At 31.5% G+C, this 21,554-nt stretch overlaps 1 protein-coding gene across 3 annotated transcripts; it reads left to right on the top strand.

Annotated features, from left to right (window-relative positions):
- Nucleotides 1-2,587: 2,587 nt before the first annotated feature.
- LOC145324815 (uncharacterized) lies at nucleotides 2,588-20,764 on the top strand. Of its 3 annotated transcripts, none has more exons than XM_080167484.1 (15): nucleotides 2,588-2,647; nucleotides 3,367-3,434; nucleotides 3,742-3,843; nucleotides 4,256-4,319; nucleotides 4,950-5,078; nucleotides 5,366-5,478; nucleotides 5,929-5,991; nucleotides 6,371-6,475; nucleotides 7,216-7,257; nucleotides 7,722-7,801; nucleotides 14,780-14,851; nucleotides 15,849-15,910; nucleotides 16,624-16,704; nucleotides 17,099-17,206; nucleotides 19,211-20,764. In XM_080167484.1, exons 1-15 carry the CDS (start codon nucleotides 2,594-2,596, stop codon nucleotides 19,313-19,315), a joined length of 1,248 nt encoding a protein of 415 aa, XP_080023610.1. In that variant the 5' UTR covers nucleotides 2,588-2,593; the 3' UTR covers nucleotides 19,316-20,764. The 3 variants fall into 3 exon arrangements, with proteins under 3 accessions (XP_080023610.1, XP_080023609.1, XP_080023608.1); XM_080167483.1 differs by lacking the exon at nucleotides 19,211-20,764 and adding an exon at nucleotides 19,023-19,163; XM_080167482.1 differs by lacking the exon at nucleotides 19,211-20,764 and adding an exon at nucleotides 18,647-18,999.
- Nucleotides 20,765-21,554: the final 790 nt, after the last annotated feature.

Raw genomic sequence — 21,554 nt, 5'->3', positions numbered from 1 at the left:
GGTTCATTAACCACTAATTATAATCTACAGAAGGAGTAATTTTGTGTATAGTTATTGGGGATAAACATCAATTTATCGGCCATTGTCTTATCCCTTTAGATCCCTGCTTATGTTATGCATTCTTTAACGCAATCAATGAAAGTAAAATTTATTTTAATTTTAATCACACCATTTGTTTAATCAAATGTTATGTAATCCTAAATGATACCAATTTAAACCCTTAAAACATATAATATTGAAGTTATAAAAGCTTATTGTAGTATCAAATGAACAAAAATGTGTATACGTAGCGCAGGAATAACAACTTAACAAACTAACCTAAGAACTATTAATTTTAGCAATTTTGTAAATAAATTACTCAATACCTTTACAGTATAATAGTAATTTCTCGCATTGTAATATAAATAGCGTTTCGCGGAAAAAATGTACAATTATAAGATTAAATCAATTATTAAGCTTAAAGATGCCAAAGGCACTGGCTAAAAATCTGGTTTTAATCTTATGATTGTACATTTTTATATTCGTAGAAAACTTTATATAATACGATGCTAGATATAATTTTTTCGAATTGATGAGAACTGTTTCTAATCTACCTGATATTAATCGGTTTCGAATGAATATGAGAATAGTTATTTCTCGCATCGTATTATAAACAGCTTTCCGCGGATATAGAATGTACAATCATCAGCCCGTGCCTTCAACACCTCGGGGCTTAAAAAACTGGATTTAATCTTATGATTGTACATTTTTATATCCGTAGAAAACTGGATATAATACGATGCTAGACATAGTTTTTTCGTATAAATGAGAACCGGTTCCAATCCACCGGATTCGAATGAATACGAGAAAATATTTTATTCAGTTTCCTATCCTTAATAGTAGCTGAGTAAATATTCGCAATTGCGGTTTGGTATTTTCGGAAGTGTGTTGTGGACTATATAAAAAGTTTCCTTTCCCTTTATCATTCAATTGCACTTATAAAAAAAACTCTCTTCCATCGCATTATTCACAGAGGAAAAGACATAGAGAGTTATAGAGTAGATTGTCAGCTCAGAGGATTATTCTCTAAAATTTTCATTCATGTATCTTTAACAGCAGCCGAGGAATACTCATTTCTCTCTTAGGATTGACAGACATTCATAATTATAGATTAGCTACGCTTCTAAAAATGGTTGAAGTTAACTGTGACTCATAAACTAAAATGTGTCAGGGAGGGATAGGACATTGGGCTGTTTATTATATTAGTCCCTAAAGTTTTATGATAATGTTTTCTTATTCGTTGGCTCTAAACATTTGATGACTTTTGTTGTATTTTATGGGTTGATTCATTAAGTTGAGTTTCCAAACGTTATAACCATTAATTGTAATGTAAGAAGGGATAATTTTGTAGATCATCATTAGGGATAAACATCAATTAATCGGCTATTGTCTTAGACCTTTAGATCCCTGGAAATGTATCCAGCCCAAAATTGAAAGATTTTATCTTTTGATTGTCAGGCTAAAAACTTAACAGCAACCATCTGTGTCATATTTTATTTTTGGGGACACATATTTAAAAAAAACAAGAATGACAACATCCATAATAACGAAGCTGAACAAATCTAATAGTCAGACAAACGAACATAGAAAAGGAAAAAAAGTCCCTCAAAAAGAATAATTCAGACGTAATAAAAATGAGGGATGAGGAGGTGAGGAGTGGGAAAGAAAACCCCTAAAAAAATAATGGTTAATCCCTCATTTTTATAACGTCAATGCTGATTTTTTGAGCGACTTTCTTCGTCTTTTTAAAATATAAAGAGTAACAACAGTTGCAATCTTAATTTTTTTAATTGTAAAGAAAAAAAATGTCCTAAATTTACTTAATTTTTATAACTTCTTCATTAAAATAAGGTAAAGTATAAAGCATTAAAATACATTATGGTAGTAAATGAAAAACAACTGGTATTAATTTTAAAATCCAACATAACTTCCTTTCTATAAATGTTAAAGCAAAGCTTTTCTACAATTTAGTTTTATAATTAAGTAATTTGAAATAGATAATCCGAGGGATCTAAAGGGATAAGACAATGGCCGATAAGTTGATGTTCATCCCCAATGGTGATACTCAAAATTACCCCTTCTGTGATTTAAATTAGTGGTTGGAAGAGATTTATACTAATTTCTTTAATACAGATTTCTAGAATAGTATACGCGTTATTAATCTTTATCTATTAATTTGGTTTGTCTGAGTTTTATTTGTTGAGCTTGGCTTCTTATGAATGTTGTCATCCTTGTTGAATTAGAAAGCATGACGAATTCATGAAATTTGATTAAAATTTTGATAAACTGTAAAATAAAGTGAAGTTTTATGATTACATAATTGTTACCTATTCGTTGCAAACACTAGATAATTTACTTTTAATCAAATCTAAAAAGTGCAACCGTTTATTAAATCTTAAGTGGTTGCTCTGATCTTAGGCATGTTAAAGTTGTTCTATCGATTTTACACATTGTGTGATGATTCCTGTAATTAGTCATACTGCCTAAATCAAAGCATCCCTATTATAAAGTTATTTAAAGCGACAATATTGTACCTAATTTCAGAATTATCAAAATGATGGACAGACATTGGGATAATCAGTTGGATAACATGCTAGATGATTTACAGGTAAAAAGAGTAGCTGCACAATGTATATCGATGTCTGTTTATCTGTCTGTTCTTTTGTTTGAAGGGTAATCTGAATTTGATGTTCACAATAATTAAAAATTGAAAGAAAAGGAAAAATTTAAGTAGGTAACCTTCACTAGATTATATTCTTCCTTTTTCTCAAATTTTCATTTTTGTCCTTTCTCTTCTCTTTAATCTTTTTTTTTAAATCTATCGTTTGGTTGACCATATATATTAAGCTATAAAAATTGGAAAGAATTTTAATGAATATAATAGATTTCAAATCTGCATAAAATTTTAAGGATTTTTTTTTTATAAAATTCGTTTTTTATATAATTCATTATTCAAAAGCGCAAATCCAATTTAAGTTAATAAATTTTGACCAATAGGATAGGTGAATTGGAAACTACCTGCGCTCTAATTGGTTGAATGAAGTACATCACTTAAGCTTCTCCAATCAGGGCGCAGATAGTTTTAAATCCACTAATCACAGATGTCAAAATTATTTAACTTAATTTGTATTTGCGCTTATAGATAAAGAATTATACAAAAAACGAATTTTATAAACATTCCTTAAAATTTTATGCAGATTTCAAATCTATTATATTCATTAAAATTCATTCCAATTTTTATAGCTTAATATATATTGCACATTATTCCATACAGCTTCGCTTCAATTGGACATACTTTACTTTTGTTTAATCCTTTATAATTTGCAGGCCACTGTTGTTGGTGGAGTAGGGGAGAATAGCTTACACTCTTCCAGCCATCAGCATGGGGATTCCAGGTATAAATTATCTATCTATCTAACCATGGAGAACAGCTAATACTCTTCCAGTCATCAGGGTGGTGATTCCAGATATAAATTATCTATCTATCTTTCTATTCAGAACAAGTAATACTCTTTCAGTCATGAGGTATACCTGTTTTTATCAATCTATGATGTATTTTTCTATTTGGCAAAATCTATTTTTTCTTGGTGAATGATATAACTACTCTAACTGTCTCTTAAACCTTCTATCTAACTATCTGCTTCCTACTTATACTTATCTATATGATTATCTATCTATCAATCACTATAAATATCTATTTAGAAATGGAGGTATAGCAGAGAGTAGAAAAGAGAAGAATGTCACTGGAGGTCCAAATTTTAAACAGGTTTCATCCTCCAGTTATCAACATTCTGCTGAATGGAGGTGAATATAATTTAAGATTTTTAGATGTGCAAATATATACCAAATAGTTGTTATGGGTTTATTCAATTTTAATGCAATCCCCCTAATCCTATTATATAAAGGAAGAATGGTTTATTTTGTCTAAAGTTTAAAATTCTAATAGTTACTGAACTCAATCTCGAGAAGCTTCCCAGGATGAATTTAGGCTATTTCAACTTCAGATTTTATTCTTACGATGGTAAAATAGTAAGATCTTTTTTGTCTGAAGCAAAAAATCTTGGAATTGCGAATAGGTTGTACTTTTCTGATAAACTTAATAGATATCTTTTAGGTGGTTTAAGCTATGTTCCATCTCTCCCCTAGAGGCTACAAATATTGCTTTTAAAAATGTGAAACAATTTTATTGATGTTCATATTTTTCATTTGTATTTAGAACTTCAGACGGTCAACCCCAGGCTGCAAAACAACTGGTGGATGATTTGAGCAGTATTGAAAAGGTATCTTTATTTAAAAGTAACAGGATGACTGTCTGTCTCTGTGTCTATCTGCATGTAGCATAAGATCTCACTAGCCACTTGCCCGATATGGTTCTAACGTCAGTGAAGCTTCATATAAGTTTAGAAAAGGTTTATAAATGTTTTGTGGGCCGGAGGTCACCTCTACCCTTCCTAGAGAAATTACTCCTGACAAATATTACCCCCCTCCCCCCCATTTTGTACTTTTTCATTTAAAAGACAAAATTTTAAGTATAGAATCGACGTAACCGGCCCCTCCCACCTTGATGAACATCCATAATGTTTTTAATACCATCCAATCATGATTATTGATAAAAGTCACCCAACTTATTAAAACAATGAGTAAAGTCAGGGATCTTAAGGGATAAGACAATGACGGATAGATTGATGTACATCACTAATGATGATTCACAAAATTACCCCTTCAGTATAACTTAAACACTCAACTTAATGATCCTATCAATTAAAAATCCTCAAAGTTGTTAGGCCAACGCATGAGAGACCTTAGGGACTAGTGTGATAAACAGCCCATTGTCCCCTCTCTCTCTGGAGTAAGGGTGTTAGTAAAACTTTGGGTACCAGTATAATTACAATGTCTCTGTTACCTTACAGGTGAAAGCAGTATCAAAAGTGTCGACAAGTTCCTCCTCCCGAGTAGAATATTATTCATCCAATACCACTCAACAAAATATCAAGAAAAATATTCATGATCTGGATCATCTACTCAATGATTTGTCCCAGGTAAACTTTGGCCGTGTGTTAAGTATGATCTCGTAATTGGCAATTGGTCCTAGATAGGTTTTAGGCTATTTGAGTATTGAGTATTTTGACAAATAAGTCCTAAAAAAACTTACCACCTTAAAAATATTTTGTGAATAAGGCTTGTCAGTTTTGAAAAAAAAGTAATTATTTGGCAATTTAATTTCTTATTAACAAACATAGTTTTAATTGTAAAGAAAACTTTTTTATATTTTAAAAAAGAGGAAAAGTCATGAAATCTTTTAATGAACTATTTACCTTTTTTATAGGGGTCTTCCAGAGATGTCTCTCCTTCAATGCCCCGGCGTCCCAGCTCTCGTGGGTCATTTGTAAACAACCAGGACCTTAGGTCAGAGAGCAGGACTTCTTTCCAGAGTTCCAGGTATTAATATAATATTACATTGTAACTGGTATCAATGTTTAAAAATGAAATAGCATTAAAACATACAGACTAATATAAAATTTGTCTCTGGCTTTGCATATCATTGTATGATATTTACAAATTAATCCCAAATAGTTTTGTAAACAAAACGTATAATTTTTTTTTTTTTAAGTTTTACCTGAAGTCCTTTTGTTTGTTTGCATACCTATTTTCTAATACTTCTAACTTTCAATGATCTACCAATAGATATATATACCAACCAAATTAGTAGATGTACATGCCTAATCTTTATGTGATTCCCGTGATTGTGTAAAAAAATAATAAAGAAATCAAGTTTAGTCTATAAAATTTATCTATTAGTTGTCTGTCTTGAAAATAATTGTCTAACCATAGCTTGACAATTGCAACTAGATGTATCTGAATTACCCTAGTCATTTTTTTATATCCTAGATCTGAAGAAAGGCGTGAAAGATTGATGCAAAATACACTGCAAAGAACCCCTAGCCTTAACAGGTAATTTACTTTCCAAAATGACCCTAATAGTAGCTGAATATCCAGTTAGATACTCAGCTACTATTGAGCCAACTTAACTTCTCCGCTACTAGCCTCATCTATCTATTGGTGAATGTCTGTCGGTCCGTCATTCCAAAACGCTAAGGGTAAAAGCCTGATTTACTCGTTTAGGGTATGTAAAGGTTTGGTGGTTTTCTATTAAATTTACTATTAAATTTTCTATTAAATTATCGAATCCTTCTTTTTATCCTCCCACTGTTTTTCATGATCACTGAATAAATACTCTATAATTCTCTTTATCTGTTTGTTGTACCAGGATATTTCTGTGTCTTGGTACTTATGGATGTTATCATCCTTGCTCAAAATATATATTTTGTAGAGCCCAGCGAAGGCCAGGAAACCTGCCAGCCACCAACTCTCGTCCCACTACACCCCTGGACAATCTACACAATGATCATCAACTACACAACTCACACCCACCTAGGCATGGAATATATATCAGCTAATACTAACAATTGTTTGTAAAAAAAATCACGAAACCTTGACGTGATTTTCAGCTGTCGTTGGGGGGCAACACTGCAGTCCAAATATCATTTTAGATTTATTTCGCTAGTTGGTTATACCTTATTCCTAGAATTATGTATATACTAAAAAATATAAATAAAACATAAAATTGATTTGGAAAAGAACCTAGTAATAGTGTCTAACTTTTTATCTTTGTGACGTAACAAAGATCGAAGGATGAGAGGGGAGGTGGGAAAGGAAACCCCTAAAAAAGAGATGGATTTTTATTACGTCAAAAAGATAAAAGTTAGACACTATTACTAGGTTCTTTGGAAAATTATAAATTTTGTCCTATTGTTTGCTAGAACACTTTGGGGACTTTTATGAAATCTTGATTGGTTGTGCTGTGCTAAATTTTCAACCAGTAATTTTTATCTACAGAAGCGGTTATCTTTGTCATCATTGATGCTCTAAATTCATTTATCTTCTATTGTCTTATCTCTTAAGATCCCTGTTAAGAAAACCATTGAAAACAAAGTGCATAGGGCGTTCTTTTTTGTTCTTTACATAAATTTGAAATAATAGGCATGTGAAAGGGAGGGGGTGGAGGTTAGTTAGGACTTCCCCTTTTATCATCCTCCTCCTAAGAAATACATCTCCCTGACAAAACCGAGTGCACTCCTCTGTTTAGAATATTAATTTTATTATCCATGAATGAAGGAGTCCACATATACATGACCACAATAGCCATCAAGCTTTTAGGAACAAACAATTATAACATTTCTAATATTTTTGTGTCATAACTGCTATTGATTTTAATTCAGTTTAGCTTTTCAAACATTTTTATTTTTCAGGGGAAATTGTATTCCCCTGTAACATTACATTGGTATTCAAAGTTTTATAACTACGTTATTTTACATTAGCTCAAAAACTTTAGACACCCTTAATAAATTGTGAATCGGTTGGTTGCACACTTTTTAACCAGTAATTTAATCTACAGAAGGAGTTTTTTTTTATTATCATTTGGGATATACATCAATTTATTGTCCAATATCTTATACCATAAGATCTCTGTCTGTTTTCTTTCTCATATCTTTATCCTTCTTCATATGTAACGACCAGTTTATCTTTCTAATTATCTCTGTTATCTTTTAAATTGTAATTTTTCATTCAATCAACTATTTCAAATTTGAAAGAAAATTGATAAAAATAGTATTGTTTATTAGTTATATGAAGCATACAAGCACATCTAGTGCATATAACAATGAGTTCAGCCCTGTACACACCACTCCTGACCCACTCACAGGTAGATAGATAGATAGATACAAGCACATCTAGTGCATATAACAATGAGTTCAGCCCTGTACACACCACTCCTGACCCCCTCACAGGTAGATAGATAGATAGATACAAGCACATCTAGTGCATATAACAATGAGTTCAGCCCTGTGCACACCACTCCTGACCCACTCACAGGTAGAAAAATAGATAGATACCAGCACATCTAGTGCATATAACAATGAGTTCAGCCCTGTGCACACCATTCCTGACCCACTCACAGGTAGATAGATAGATAGATACAAGCATATCTAGTGCATATAACAATGAGTTCAGCCCTGTACACACCACTCCTGACCCACTCACAGGTAGATTGATAGATAGTTACAAGCACATCTAGTGCATATAACAATGAAATCAGCCCTGTGCACACCACTCCTGACCCACTCACAGGTAGATAGATAGATAGATACAAGCACATCTAGTGCATATAACAATGAGTTCAGCCCTGTACACACCACTCCTGACCCCCTCACAGGTAGATAGATAGATAGATACAAGCACATCTAGTGCATATAACAATGAGTTCAGCCCTGTGCACACCACTCCTGACCCACTCACAGGTAGAAAAATAGATAGATACCAGCACATCTAGTGCATATAACAATGAGTTCAGCCCTGTGCACACCATTCCTGACCCACTCACAGGTAGATAGATAGATAGATACAAGCATATCTAGTGCATATAACAATGAGTTCAGCCCTGTACACACCACTCCTGACCCACTCACAGGTAGATTGATAGATAGTTACAAGCACATCTAGTGCATATAACAATGAAATCAGCCCTGTGCACACCACTCCTGACCCACTCACAGGTAGATAGATAGATAGATACAAGCACATCTAGTGCATATAACAATGAGTTCAGCCCTGTGCACACCACTCCTGACCCACTCACAGGTAGATAGATAGATAGATACAAGCACATCTAGTGCATATAACAATGAGTTCAGCCCTGTACACACCACTCCTGACCCACTCACAGGTAGATAGATAAATACAAGCACATCTAGTGCATATAACAATGAGTTCAGCCCTGTGCACACCATTCCTGTCCCACTCAAAGGTACAGTAGTGTCTTCAGAATACCATTCCCTACCTCATGAATTAATTCTTTATTTCTAACTAGCCCTTTGATTAATGTTTTTGTAGTTAATTTAAAAAAATATTTTTTTTTGTAGTTATTAAGTCTTTTTTGGAGAAATATTGTATGCTGTCAGGGTTGATCTCTTCCACCTAATCCTTCCTAAAAAAATAGCATAAAACCTAAAAACTGTGAAAGAATCTTCCTGGATATCAACATCCTATATTGCAAAGGTGTATATTTAAATAAGTATTATATTCACGGAACCTATCTGAAATATTTGCAAGGTTTTGTGAGTTTTTTCTTCTAGTTTTAAATACTTGTTGTTTGTTTTTAGTAGCGAGGCATATGTGCATCTATATATATTCTGTTTATTGTTTTGTTCGTCTGTCGGTCGGTCATGCTCAAAAGACATAAATCTTTTTTTTAAAGGTTTCGTGATTGATTTCTTTCAATTTTTGCATATTTTCTATCTTTCTATTCTTTTCAGCTGCATTACTCATGGATGTTGTCATCCTTGTTCTTTATTTTGAATCCTTTAACAATATCATAATTTGTTTACTTTTATTAGTTGATTTCATTAGTTTCTAAATTGAATAGATATCTATATTTTTCTGAATTGATACAAGCATTTGATAGTGTACAATTTAATTTTATATATACTTTAAGTCATAAACATATAAACCTAAATTAAATCTGACGGATAGAATTTGATAAACAGATATGTAAATCTATATGTAGGTAAGTATAGGGATGTATGTTTGTTTGTTCACATGGGTCGGTATGTTTGTATTTACAAATGTCTGTTTAATTAAGGAGAAAGTAAAAGTAAATATTATATAGGGGAAACCTATGTATTTTTAACATTTTAAATAATCAATAATATAAATCTTATTAATAGACAGATTGTTGTTTTAACCCCCCCCCCCCATGTCAACATTTTTGGGAGTGCTTAGTTCACTCACTTGTATTTCGGTATTAGTTTTATTCATTAGAATTAAAAATGAAAGCTTAAAAAGAAACCTATTTTTTCATCTTCCATCTAATATTAACTAGATATGTGCCCAGTAAGATATCAATAACGACTGGAGCTTGGCACTTTTAAAGCTAATTTGCTAGTTGGTAAGTCAACATAAAGTCTGGTATATATTACTTCCCCCGACCTCAAATGATAAGGATTGTTTTTCTACCACTCTATTAAAGCTTAGAGGTAGGCTTGGGGAGCAGCCACTTGAGTTCCTAGCATACAGTATGTTTAAAAGTACTTGTTTTATTCCCTCCTATCCTTCAAATATGTCTCTGGATTATATTCTCATAGTTTTTTTAAAAGTTTTTTTTTCCTCTTTGATCAGGGACAGGTAAGAAGAACATATTTCTTTAGGTTATACTAGCGGCTACGCTCCTAGAGGCCTCTAGGAGTACTTTGGTTGGGTGGAGTAGTGAAGTCGACTCCCGCCTATTTTCAATTTTAAGTTTTAAAATGAAAAGAAAAAATGGGGGGGGGGGATTTTTTCTAAGGGTGATTTCTCTAGTGAGGGTGGAGTTAACCTCCCCCAAAATAGTTATAAACCTTCCCTGTACATATAAGAAGCTTAGAAGCTTAACTCTAAAGGAGTACCATATCGGTTTAGCAGTTAGCGAGATCCTTCGCTACAGACAAAAAAGATTACTACTTTATATAATAGGAAATCTTAAATACATAATAGAACGATGTTTGAAGGTATGTCCGTGCGTCTATCTAAAGCTTTAAATCTTGCTACCTACACCTTCGCATGAGAAATCAGCATTGGAAACATTACATCAAACAAAATTTATTTTTTATTTTTTTTTATTTTTCTGTTTACATTTCTTCATCTCATTCGTTCTACTATTCCCTTCGAATCATAGAGGTGCCCAAAAAGATACTTTACAATTTAAAAGATTTTTGAGACAAAAAAGTAGTAATGGGAAGATTGTTCTTTTAATTAATGAAAAACCTGGAAAAAGCAATATTGCAATCTAGAATACAAAGTTGCTTGATGTGTCCATCTGTCCGTTCCTTAAGATCTCGGTAACCACTGAACCGATTGGATTCTACTCTGTAATATACCTACTGGTCCTGTTGTTGTTTTAGGCAATTTTCTTGGAGTTTGGGACACCTAAAACCCCCCCAAAAATAAAAAAAATTCCCCATAATTTTTTTTGATGATGCAGATGATACCAACTATATGGTGCTGCACCATATGTTCTATATTTTGATGCAGATGATACCAACTATTTGGTGCTCCACCACATGTACTACAATTTTTTTAGTTACCTCCTGGGGCGAAGCCGCTGGTGGATATAAAAATACGTAAATATAATGAAAAGAGAAAATTTGTCGTCAATTTAGGTTGTTATTTATTGGCCAGTTTGTTCATCCAGTTGGAGGGATGGGTATGAGGTAAATGGGGTGGATAAGGATATCGTTATTTTAGAATGCTTTAAGTTTCATTTTATTAGAGAACATAATAATTTGATTTAAGATTCAAGTAAAAATAAATCCATTTCAAAGGCTAATGTTAAAGGCAATTGACCAAATCATATAAAGTTATTTAGGTTAGCCTAGGAGTTTTACACATATCCCTTATATCTAGGAAAGGCCACTCTTCGATTTTTTTAGTATTTGGCCTACTGTTTTAAAAAATTTGTATCACTGTCATCTTGTAAATACGGAAATTGCTAAACATTTTCTTTTCACCTTTTTTAAAAGCGAAGCTTTTCTATAATTATGGTCGGTCCGTCCGTCCGTACGTCCGTACGTCCGTCCGTAACGGATAGCTTTTTCCGTTAATTTAGGCATGTTAGAATTGTCCTATCGATTTCAAATTTTGCATGGTGATTCCTTTAGTAGTTAGGTACGATTTAGAAAGCGTAGCAACTCTATAATCATTACCAAAATGTCCGTATGTCCATTTTGTTGTTGTTGTTGAAATGATTTATTCGTTTTACAGAAATAATCATACATCATATAATAAGTAAAATAAGAAAAAAATGATAAATTAGATACGTGTTAGTAAGTTAAGGGTTATGAAATATTTATAACTAACATAAAAAAACTAACTACACAATTAAAATGATAATGTTTGAATTGGTTTGGTGTTTGTGTTTCAGTTTGTTAAGAGTTGATTGGTTTCATTGATAGCAAGCATTTTGGGCAGGAGTAGACTGTGGAGTGGGAGGTTTCCAGTTTAAGCTTACTGGGCATTTTTCGGGACTTACAAAATTGAGGAAAGGTCAAAATTGTAAGGTAGCCTACAAAAAAGGCTACAAAAGTTCTTGCCATGGATTTCTAAATTTCACTTGACGTGTACCGCTCCAAAGCCAGGCGGGTGAAGTTTACCCCATAAAAAATGGGGGAAGCTGCAACAGAATAAAAGGGAAACTTATTCCCTTTTCACACACACCAACTAGATATAATTAAGCACAATGATTTTAAGCGGGAATTCAAACCTCAGGCGTATATGTGGGAAGGTGAGGGATGGGGTTGAAGGCAGGCAGGATCAAATCATCGGATTGATCTGATTTTTTGTATATTGATTCCTGGGACAACAAAGTATAATGTAATAAGCGAAGCAACTCTATAATCAAGCCCTAAAAATGTAAGTATGTCCATAAAAATTATCCTGTATCAAGCAGTTTTACAACAAATTTACTTACAATTTTGCTTTGACTCTTATAAATATATATTATGATAATTAAGTTCTAACACTATAAAAGTGTTAATGTCCGTTTGTCCTACCGTTTCAGTGCTTCGCTTTTATGGATGTTGTCATCCTTGTTTTTGTTATTTTTTACGTAGTTTGCATAAATGTCAAATTTAACGTTTTGTCACAAATCATTTGTTACAAATATTTTACTTATTTAAATATCTGAAATTATTGTTATTTTACATTTACTAATATTAAGTAAAATTTTTGTAAATCGCAAGTAAGAATTAGGTATTTACTTAAATCAGTTTATATGATTGATCAAACAAGGCTCTGCAGCCGCCAATTTTATTTGCCTTAACCTTGCAGTGATACCCACTTCCCAATTCTACTTTAACTTACATGACCTGAAAGTAATATTTAAACAAACATAAAACTTTCATTGTTTTCAATTTAATTTTAATTTTTTAAAAAGATTTTGTACCTATAAATATTTTTGAATTCTCATGATTTTTTAAAATTGTATATTTTTCCTTTTTCCTGCATTTTTTTCTTACTAATTTCAAGGGAATGAAATACTTGTATAGTTGCTTTTGATTAAATTGGCAGAGAGAGAGAGAGGAGGGACAATGGGCTGTTTGTTAAACCCCAATGTTTTTTTAGTAACGTTATGATATTTGTTGGCTTAACAACTTTGAGACTCTGAACTGAATTTTGATTGGTTGATTTATAGAATTGTGTGTCAAAACGTTTCAATTAATAATTTTAAGCTACAGAAGGGTTAATTTTGTTTGTTATCATTGTGGATGTACATTAATTTTTCGGGCGTTGTCTTATCCCCTTACATCCCTGTTAAATTGGACAGGTACGGCTCCAGAGTAACCCAGTACACGATGAAAAATTATGAAAATACTTTGCATACATGAACAAGAAATCGCCCAAATAAAAGGACATTCCAAATCTAAAATTATTTGAATATTCCAACTAGATTTTTTTTATCGTTTATGAGGTTCTATTGAAAATTGTCATATTTATTTATCTTTGTCTGTCTGTCTGTACTAACAGCTAAGCTAATATGGTTTTTCTTCACAATGTAGCTTCTATGTCTCGGGAAAGTTAAAATTAAAAATGGAAGGTTGTCGATAAACCACCTCCCCATTAAAAACATGTCCTTAAATGTACAACAACTTATGTGTTATAACTTTTATTTGAGAAGCTTTTTAGAGTGCCTAGACAAATGACCAATGACAGGCCAATACATAGACTAAATTACCAATGGCAGACTGGTATACATTGCAATTGACCAATGGTAGGCCAGTATGACGTCATCTTTATGGTAGCTATAAAAAGCATCTTTAGTATAAATAAATTTGTGGAGTATCCTTTTATTTTACAGATATGTTATCTCTTAAATACGTGGTCATATATATTACTACTAAGCAGTTAAACGCTAAAGTAATATTTACGTCGTGTGTTTTCATTTTTGCCCAAATATTTTCATGTCTAGGAATATTCTTAAAGCAAGTATATTTAATGATCAAATAGTTTTTAAAAAGATCTATCAATTTAAATCAGAGAATTTACATTTTCCATACCCCTATCCTTTATTAGGTATAGCCTGAGAGAGAAGGTACAATGGGCTATTAAATACACTAGTCCTCAAAGTCTTATTGTAACTTTTTCTTATTCGTTGGCTTAACAACTTTGGGGGCTTTAGTGAGTTTTGAGTTTTGATTGTTTGGTTTATTAGGTTGAGTGTTCAAACGTTTCAACCACTAATTTTGATCTACAGAAGGGGTAATTTTGTGTATCATAATAGAAAATGTACATCAATTTATCGCCCATTGTCTTGCTACTAAATATAACAGAAAATCTAACCTTAAACATACTTGAAATATAAGTTTTGTACGCCGACTGAGTATTGATTTAAAATTTGTTTTAAGAGTTGTTTTTATACTCGGCTTGAAATACATACTCACATTTGATATTTTCATTTCTATGCATTCATTCCATGTAAGTTTTAGATTTAATTTTCAACTGAATGTATTAAGTCTCTATTCTAAGCCATTCAAAATCAAGGCTTCCAGCGGTATAGAATTCTTAATTGACAAACGTAAATATTTTTGTAACAAAATTGTAATAAAAAATCTCCCAAAATCCAAATAATTTTGTATGATAATTTTATTTTCAGGTCGGTATGCTGATGGTCGGATAACCCCAAACCATGGATTCACAAGAACTTTTACAGATTCTAGCTCAAGAGGTACTATACTATCATATAAAGTGGCAGGCTTTTTGTCTGTTGCTTAAGATTTTGATGACTTCTGAACCGATTGAGTTCTCCATTTTAGGGAAGCTTTACATAGGTTATTAGATAGTTTTATCCAATTAAAGATTAAAGTCTTTAGATGGTTTGAAGCAATTTTTATGAGCTCCTAAATAATAGGGGCGTATCCGCTGGTATCTTATAAACAAGAAGGATTTTCTCCATTTGAATGTAAGATGGGTACATATTGAATTAGAGAAAAAGTAGTTTCTAAAAAAATAATGCTTTTATTTGCGAAGCCATGACTTTATTTTTTGCCTATCAGAATCCTCTGTATCTATAATACAAAGTAGAATGATGTCTGTCTGTCCGTCTGTCCGTCCGTCGGTCTTTCTGAAGCTTAAGATCTCGGTAACCACTGAACTGATTGGATTCTACTCTTCAGGGTATATACCTATTGGTCCTGTGGTGGTTTTAAGCTATTTTCTTGGGGGGTGGGACACCCCCGACCCCACCCCCCAAAAAATGAAAATTTCCCCACCCAAAAATACTTTCATATTTTTTTCTAATTTTAATGTTTTTTATGTTTTTATATATTTTTATATTTTCAATTATTTTTCATCTTTTTAAATTTCTTTTCTTTTTTAAACTTTGTTTTAACAAATTCAAAAAGATTGTGAAAACTTCCTTCTCCTTTAGGGGCGAAGCCCCAAAAAGGCTAATGGCAAAGAAATTAAAAAAAAAAAAAAAAAAAAAAATTCGAATGTTTTAAATGATATAAATCAATATAAAAAGTTATAAAATGAAAATGTTATAAAGAGTTATAAAAAGTTATAAAATACAGAAAATATCTAAAAAAAATTTTAAAATATTCTCCTGAACCTTCAGGAAATAAGCCCCTAGCTAGGCTAGGGGCGAACCCGCAAGTAATTAATAATGTACGTCTATCCGTTTGTTTTGTTGTTCTCAATGTTTAATTTTATCTGATTACCAGGAGACAATGCAAATGGATCCATCCCAAGACGTCCTGATGAGTTATTACAGAACTTTGGAGAGGTATAGAAAAATATTTTTTGCATCGTTTTATAGAAAGATTTCCGCGGATATTAAAGCAATAAAAAATATATAATCAGTTCTAAATTCATCGGATATCAATCATACTAGAAAAAGTTACATAGGCAGTTGACATAAAAAGATTCGAAATAAAAGGGGGTAATACTGAATAGTATATTTTTAGATTATTTAAGAATCGATTTTGAAAATAGTGGGCAGCTAGAAAATTAAACAAAAAGGGCGTTCTCCTCTTAGATTTTTTTTTTTAATTTTGAAAATTTCTCCCCCCGACAACGAACAACTATTTCAGTTTTAGGTTAGGTTAGGTTATAGGCTAGGGAGCCGAGCGCTGCGGCCAGAGTTGTTTGTCTTTTTTTTTGGGGGGGGGGGGGGTAATCAAATTTTCAAAATTGAAAAAAAAATTCTAAAAGGATATTACCACAAAAAGTATTTAGCGATGATTTTAAAAAAATATAGGTAAATCTTGATTGAATAATACAAACTAGCACTGTTCAAACTTTTCTACCTATAATTTAATCTCTATTGTCACATCCCTTAAGATACCTACTGCTAGCTACTAAAAAAAATAATCTTCCCATCTCAATTTCAGGAGACACCCAGTATCTAATATAAACTAACCTAACCAATACTAGAAAAAAAAGATAACTAGTACCGCCTCCATTTTTTTTATTTTCAAAATATCTTATTTAATTTAGGAGATAGATAGAACTGAGTTGGAAAAGATAAATCAAGAAGAGAGAATCACAGAATCCAAGCTAAACAACAATAATAACAAGGTAACTTTTTTTTGTATTCAATGCAAGAATAACAACATTCATATAACAGCAATTCTCAATAATTCAAGGGAGGGAGGGAACATTAGATGTAGATTATTATGGTTCACAATAGAGTCAAAACTTTGGAGACTTTTGTTCAACCTAGGGAGTTTGGTACAATTTAAAAAAGAGAATAACTTGTTTATCATAATTGGGGGTTTATATTAATTTATTGCCAAAAACACAATGAGAAATGATAAGTATTATCCCAAAAAATTTTAATTTTCTTTATGAATATAAAAATCTGTAATTTTTCTCCTTCCAATAAGAAGTTGTGCTGTTGAATATTATTGTTCATAAACCACATTCAATGCCTTAATTATCACATAAAGACAATAATTATATTACTTTTTAGGGAGATTTTATAGAGCCAATGATTAACAAGCCTGGACCACCTGTTTACTATCCTACAGAAGAAATGTATTCTACTAAACATGTTATTGCACAAGGAGAATACTCTAAAGTAAGTAATACCTATGTCTAATATCCTACAGAAGAAATGTATTCTACTAAACATGTTATTGCACATGGTGAATACTCTAAAGTAAGTAATACCTATGTCTAATATCCTACAGAAGAAATGTATTCTACTAAACATGTTATTGCACATGGTGAATGCTCTAAAGTAAGTAATACCTATGTCTAATATCCTACAGAAGAAATATATTCTACTAAACATGTTATTGCACATGGTGAATACTCTAAAGTAAGTAATACCTATGTCTAATATCATACAGAAGAAATATATTCTACTAAACATGTTATTGCACATGGTGAATACTCTAAAGTAAGTAATACCTATGTCTAATAAACACTAAACATGTTATTGCTCATGGTGAATACTCTAAAGTAAGTAATACCTATGTCTAATATCCACTAAACATGTTATTTTTCATTGTGAATACTCTTAAGTAAGTAATACCTATGTCTAATATCCTACAGAAGAAATGTATTCTACTAAACATGTTATTGCACATGGTAAATACTCTAAAGTAAGTAATACCTATGTCTAATATCCTACAGAAGAAGTATATTCTACTAAACATGTTATTGCACATGGTGAATACTCTAAAGTAAGTAATACCTATGTCTAATATCCTACAGAAGAAATGTATTCTACTAAACATGTTATTGCACAAGGAGAATACTCTAAAGTAAGTAATACCTATGTCTAATATCCTACAGAAGAAATATATTCTACTAAACATGCTATTGAACATGTTGAATACTCTAAAGTAAGTAATAACCATGTCTAATATCCTACAGAAGAAATATATTCTACTAAACATGTTATTGCACATGGTGCATACTCTAAAGTAAGTAATACCTATGTCTAATATCTATAAACTTACTTATTTGTTGTTTTGACTAAAGGGGCGTATTTGACAGAAAAAAAAGTAAAATACTCTCCTTATAAGGCCTTCCAATCTAAAGATATTTCTTAGAGGAATTCTTTCTTCCTAAGTTACAGAACCATCTTGAAATTAGTTGCAGTTTTTGCATTACAATAACATGATATAGCATTTAAAAAATAATAGTTATGAGTAACATAATTTCTTAAGTAGATTTTTAAAAAAAATTTGAAGGTTAGCGCAATACCTTTTGAAATACCTTCAAAAAAGTAATTATTTTTTAAGTAGATTCTTTCAAATTTTTAAAGTGATGTCCAAATTTTTTGTCTTACTTTGTTAATTTAAAGGCTAATAGGATGGTTGTCATCAAAGCAAAGCATAAAACCATGTATATAAAATATTCTTTGAAAAGCACCAAAATTGTAATCCATTCGATTCAAAAATATATTCTATTTAGGTAAAGGGTAGTATAAGCAAGGAAGAATCTGACCACAAGAAGGTAGCTGGTGTAGTACCTGTCTGTTTACACCTCAATAATATATTATGTTCAGGTGAAGGGAAGTATGAGCAAGGAAGAATCTGACCACAAGAAGGTAGCTGCTGTAGTACCTGTCTGTTTACCCCTCAATAATATATTATGTTCAGGTGAAGGGAAGTATGAGCAAGGAAGAATCTGACCACAAGAAGGTAGCTGCTATATTACCTGTCTGTTTACCCCTCAATAATATACTTTGTTCAGGTGAAGGGAAGTATGAGCAAGGAAGAATCTGACCACAAGAAGGTAGCTGCTGTAGTACCTGTCTGTTTACCCCTCAATAATATATTATGTTCAGGTGAAGGGAAGTATGAGCAAGGAAGAATCTGACCACAAGAAGGTAGCTGCTGTAGTACCTGTCTGTTTACCCCTCAATAATATATTATGTTCAGGTGAAGGGAAGTATGAGCAAGGAAGAATCTGACCACAAGAAGGGAGCTGCTGTAGTACCTGTCTGTTTACCCCTCAATAATATATTATGTTCAGGTGAAGGGAAGTATGAGCAAGGAAGAATCTGACCACAAGAAGGGAGCTGCTGTAGTACCTGTCTGTTTACCCCTCAATAATATACTTTGTTCAGGTGAAGGGAAGTATGAGCAAGGAAGAATCTGACCACAAGAAGGGAGCTGCTGTTGTACCTGTCTGTTTACCCCTCTGCTGTGCCGCTCCTTGTGTTATCATGTGATTCAACATCTGTCTTCAATACCAGGAAGGGAGGAGACACTGTTCTTTTTATTACACTAGTCCCCAAAGTTTTATAGTAATGTTTTTTTAATTCGTTCGCTTAACAACTTCGGGGACCTAGGTGAATTTTGATTGGCTGATTCATTTAGTTGAGTGTCCTATCATTTCAAACTATAATTGTAATCTACAGAAGGGGTAATTTTATTTATCATTATTGGGGATGTATATCAATTATCGGCCATTGTCTTATCCCTTTAGATCCCTGCTTGAATACAGGGTGATTAAAAGAATCTTAGATTAAGTGTTTTTTTCACACTTTCAAATACAAGAAACATTTTTTGTGAATCACACTGTCTTCAATTCATCTACATACATAAACCTAAATGCATTATCAATTCATAACATATTTAAAACCCCATTTTTGAAAACAATCAAAAATTGCTTTTTATAGTTCATATTTTTGTGACATATTAAGATATAATTCTTTTCCCTGTGCCTTTATTGCCTATCTTATCCTGCATCTCTAAGTTAATTTTAGCAATGTAAATCATATAATTAAAAATGTTTTCTTTTCAATATTTTTTGCCTAATTTGCCAGATTTTTATTTTACCCCATTAATGTAATAGTAACTATACTATATAAATTCCTTTTATTTTTATATTGAAAAGATATTAAAAGTGCTTTAAATTGTTTGTACATTAAAAGATTTTTAATAAATAACATATTAAACATTCTGTAAATATTTTCATCATATTAAAACATAATAAATAGTCTGTACAGATATAACTTGTAAATAAAGTTAACATTGTTTTTATAAATTAACAATAAATATTTTTTCATCTTTTTTACTAAATGATTTTATGTAATAATAATGAATATAAGCTATTTTTTCCTTTAAAAAGATACCTTAAATCGTTCTTTTTTTAATTTCATTGTTAAGTATATTAAAGTTTCATTTGTGCCATATACTATTAGACAAATAATTTTCTTGTATAAATATTCCCTTCTTTTTGCTATTTTATAAAAATTCTGCATAGATAACATGGAAAAGTATAATTTTATTTTTGAACTATGATATTCTATTCATTAAAATACAATCTTTTTTATTTTGTTTTCAGTATTTTATCATTTTCATTGTAAATAACTTCACTGTTCAAAGAATTTTTGAAAAAGTGGGGTTCTTAGTTTGATGAAACCTTTTGGAGAAAATTTTCATATATTATATGAACAAAATATTGTAATTGTTCAATATGTAATTAATTCAATTATTTAAAGATCAAATAATATATAATTGTAAAAATTTCTTATTAATAACTATTTTTCTGTTTTTCTTTGCTTTCCTAAACTATTATAATTTATTAACTATCTATGTAAAATTATGTAATTTAATATATGCTAACTAATGGTGCTTATAATTTTTTTTTCAGTTAAATAAATTATTCTTTAAAAGTTTATTGTTTTTTTTCTTGTTGAGAATTTTAGGTCATATGCTCATTTATTTCTGAATAATGAAAGGCTTTTTAGAATGATTGATCCGGTACAGAAAATCTATACCGAAGATTGCGGGAGGCAATAAAACAGCGGCGATTTTTTTAAAAAATTTTACTTTGTTATGAAGATTAAGTATAACATCAAATTTAATGTATGCTAGAAACCTGGAGGATCATACTAGCAACCTAAAAATGGCTTGGCCAATATCTTATTTTTAGTCATCATGGGATATTTTAGCAATATCTTACCTTTTGTACTGTGATATTAAAACAAGGATGACAACATCCATAAAAGCGAAGCACTGAAACGGTAGGACAAACGGACATTAACACTTGTATAGCCTCAGGACTGAATAATAAAAATATAAATGTATTTGTTGAAAAGCTGCTTGATACAGGATAATGTTTATGGATATACTTACATTTTTAGGACTTGATTATAGAGTTGCTTCGCTTATAATATTGTACTTTGTTATCCCAGGAATCAGTATACCAAAAATCGGATAATCAGATCACATAAAAATTTGTTATTAAAAAAGTAAAAAAATCAACTTGTTTAAAATGGACGTACGGACATTCTAGTAATGATTATAGAGTTGCTTTCTAAATCGTACATAACTACTACAGGAATCACAATGCAAAGTTTAAAATCGATAGGACAATTCTAACATGCCTGAATTGACGGAAAAAACTATCCGTTACGGACGGATCCACCCTAATTATAGAAAATCTTCGCTTTTAAAAAGGAT

This window comes from Acartia tonsa, chromosome 7 (assembly GCF_053477335.1).
Source record: "Acartia tonsa isolate MP-2025a chromosome 7, ASM5347733v1, whole genome shotgun sequence".
Classification (NCBI taxonomy): domain Eukaryota; kingdom Metazoa; phylum Arthropoda; class Copepoda; order Calanoida; family Acartiidae; genus Acartia; species Acartia tonsa.
The sequence above is the reverse complement of the archived record's forward strand: the minus strand, read 5'-3'. Positions and strand labels throughout refer to the sequence as shown.

Bases quoted from the DNA above. Each gene is read 5' to 3' on its own strand.
- LOC145324815 (XM_080167483.1), top strand. From the start codon at position 2,594: ATGATGGACAGACATTGGGATAATCAGTTGGATAACATGCTAGATGAT. The intron at 3,844-4,255 runs GTGAATATAATT...ATTTGTATTTAG, and splicing joins CAACATTCTGCTGAATGGAG to AACTTCAGACGGTCAACCCC. The intron at 15,911-16,623 runs GTATAGAAAAAT...TATTTAATTTAG, and splicing joins TATTACAGAACTTTGGAGAG to GAGATAGATAGAACTGAGTT.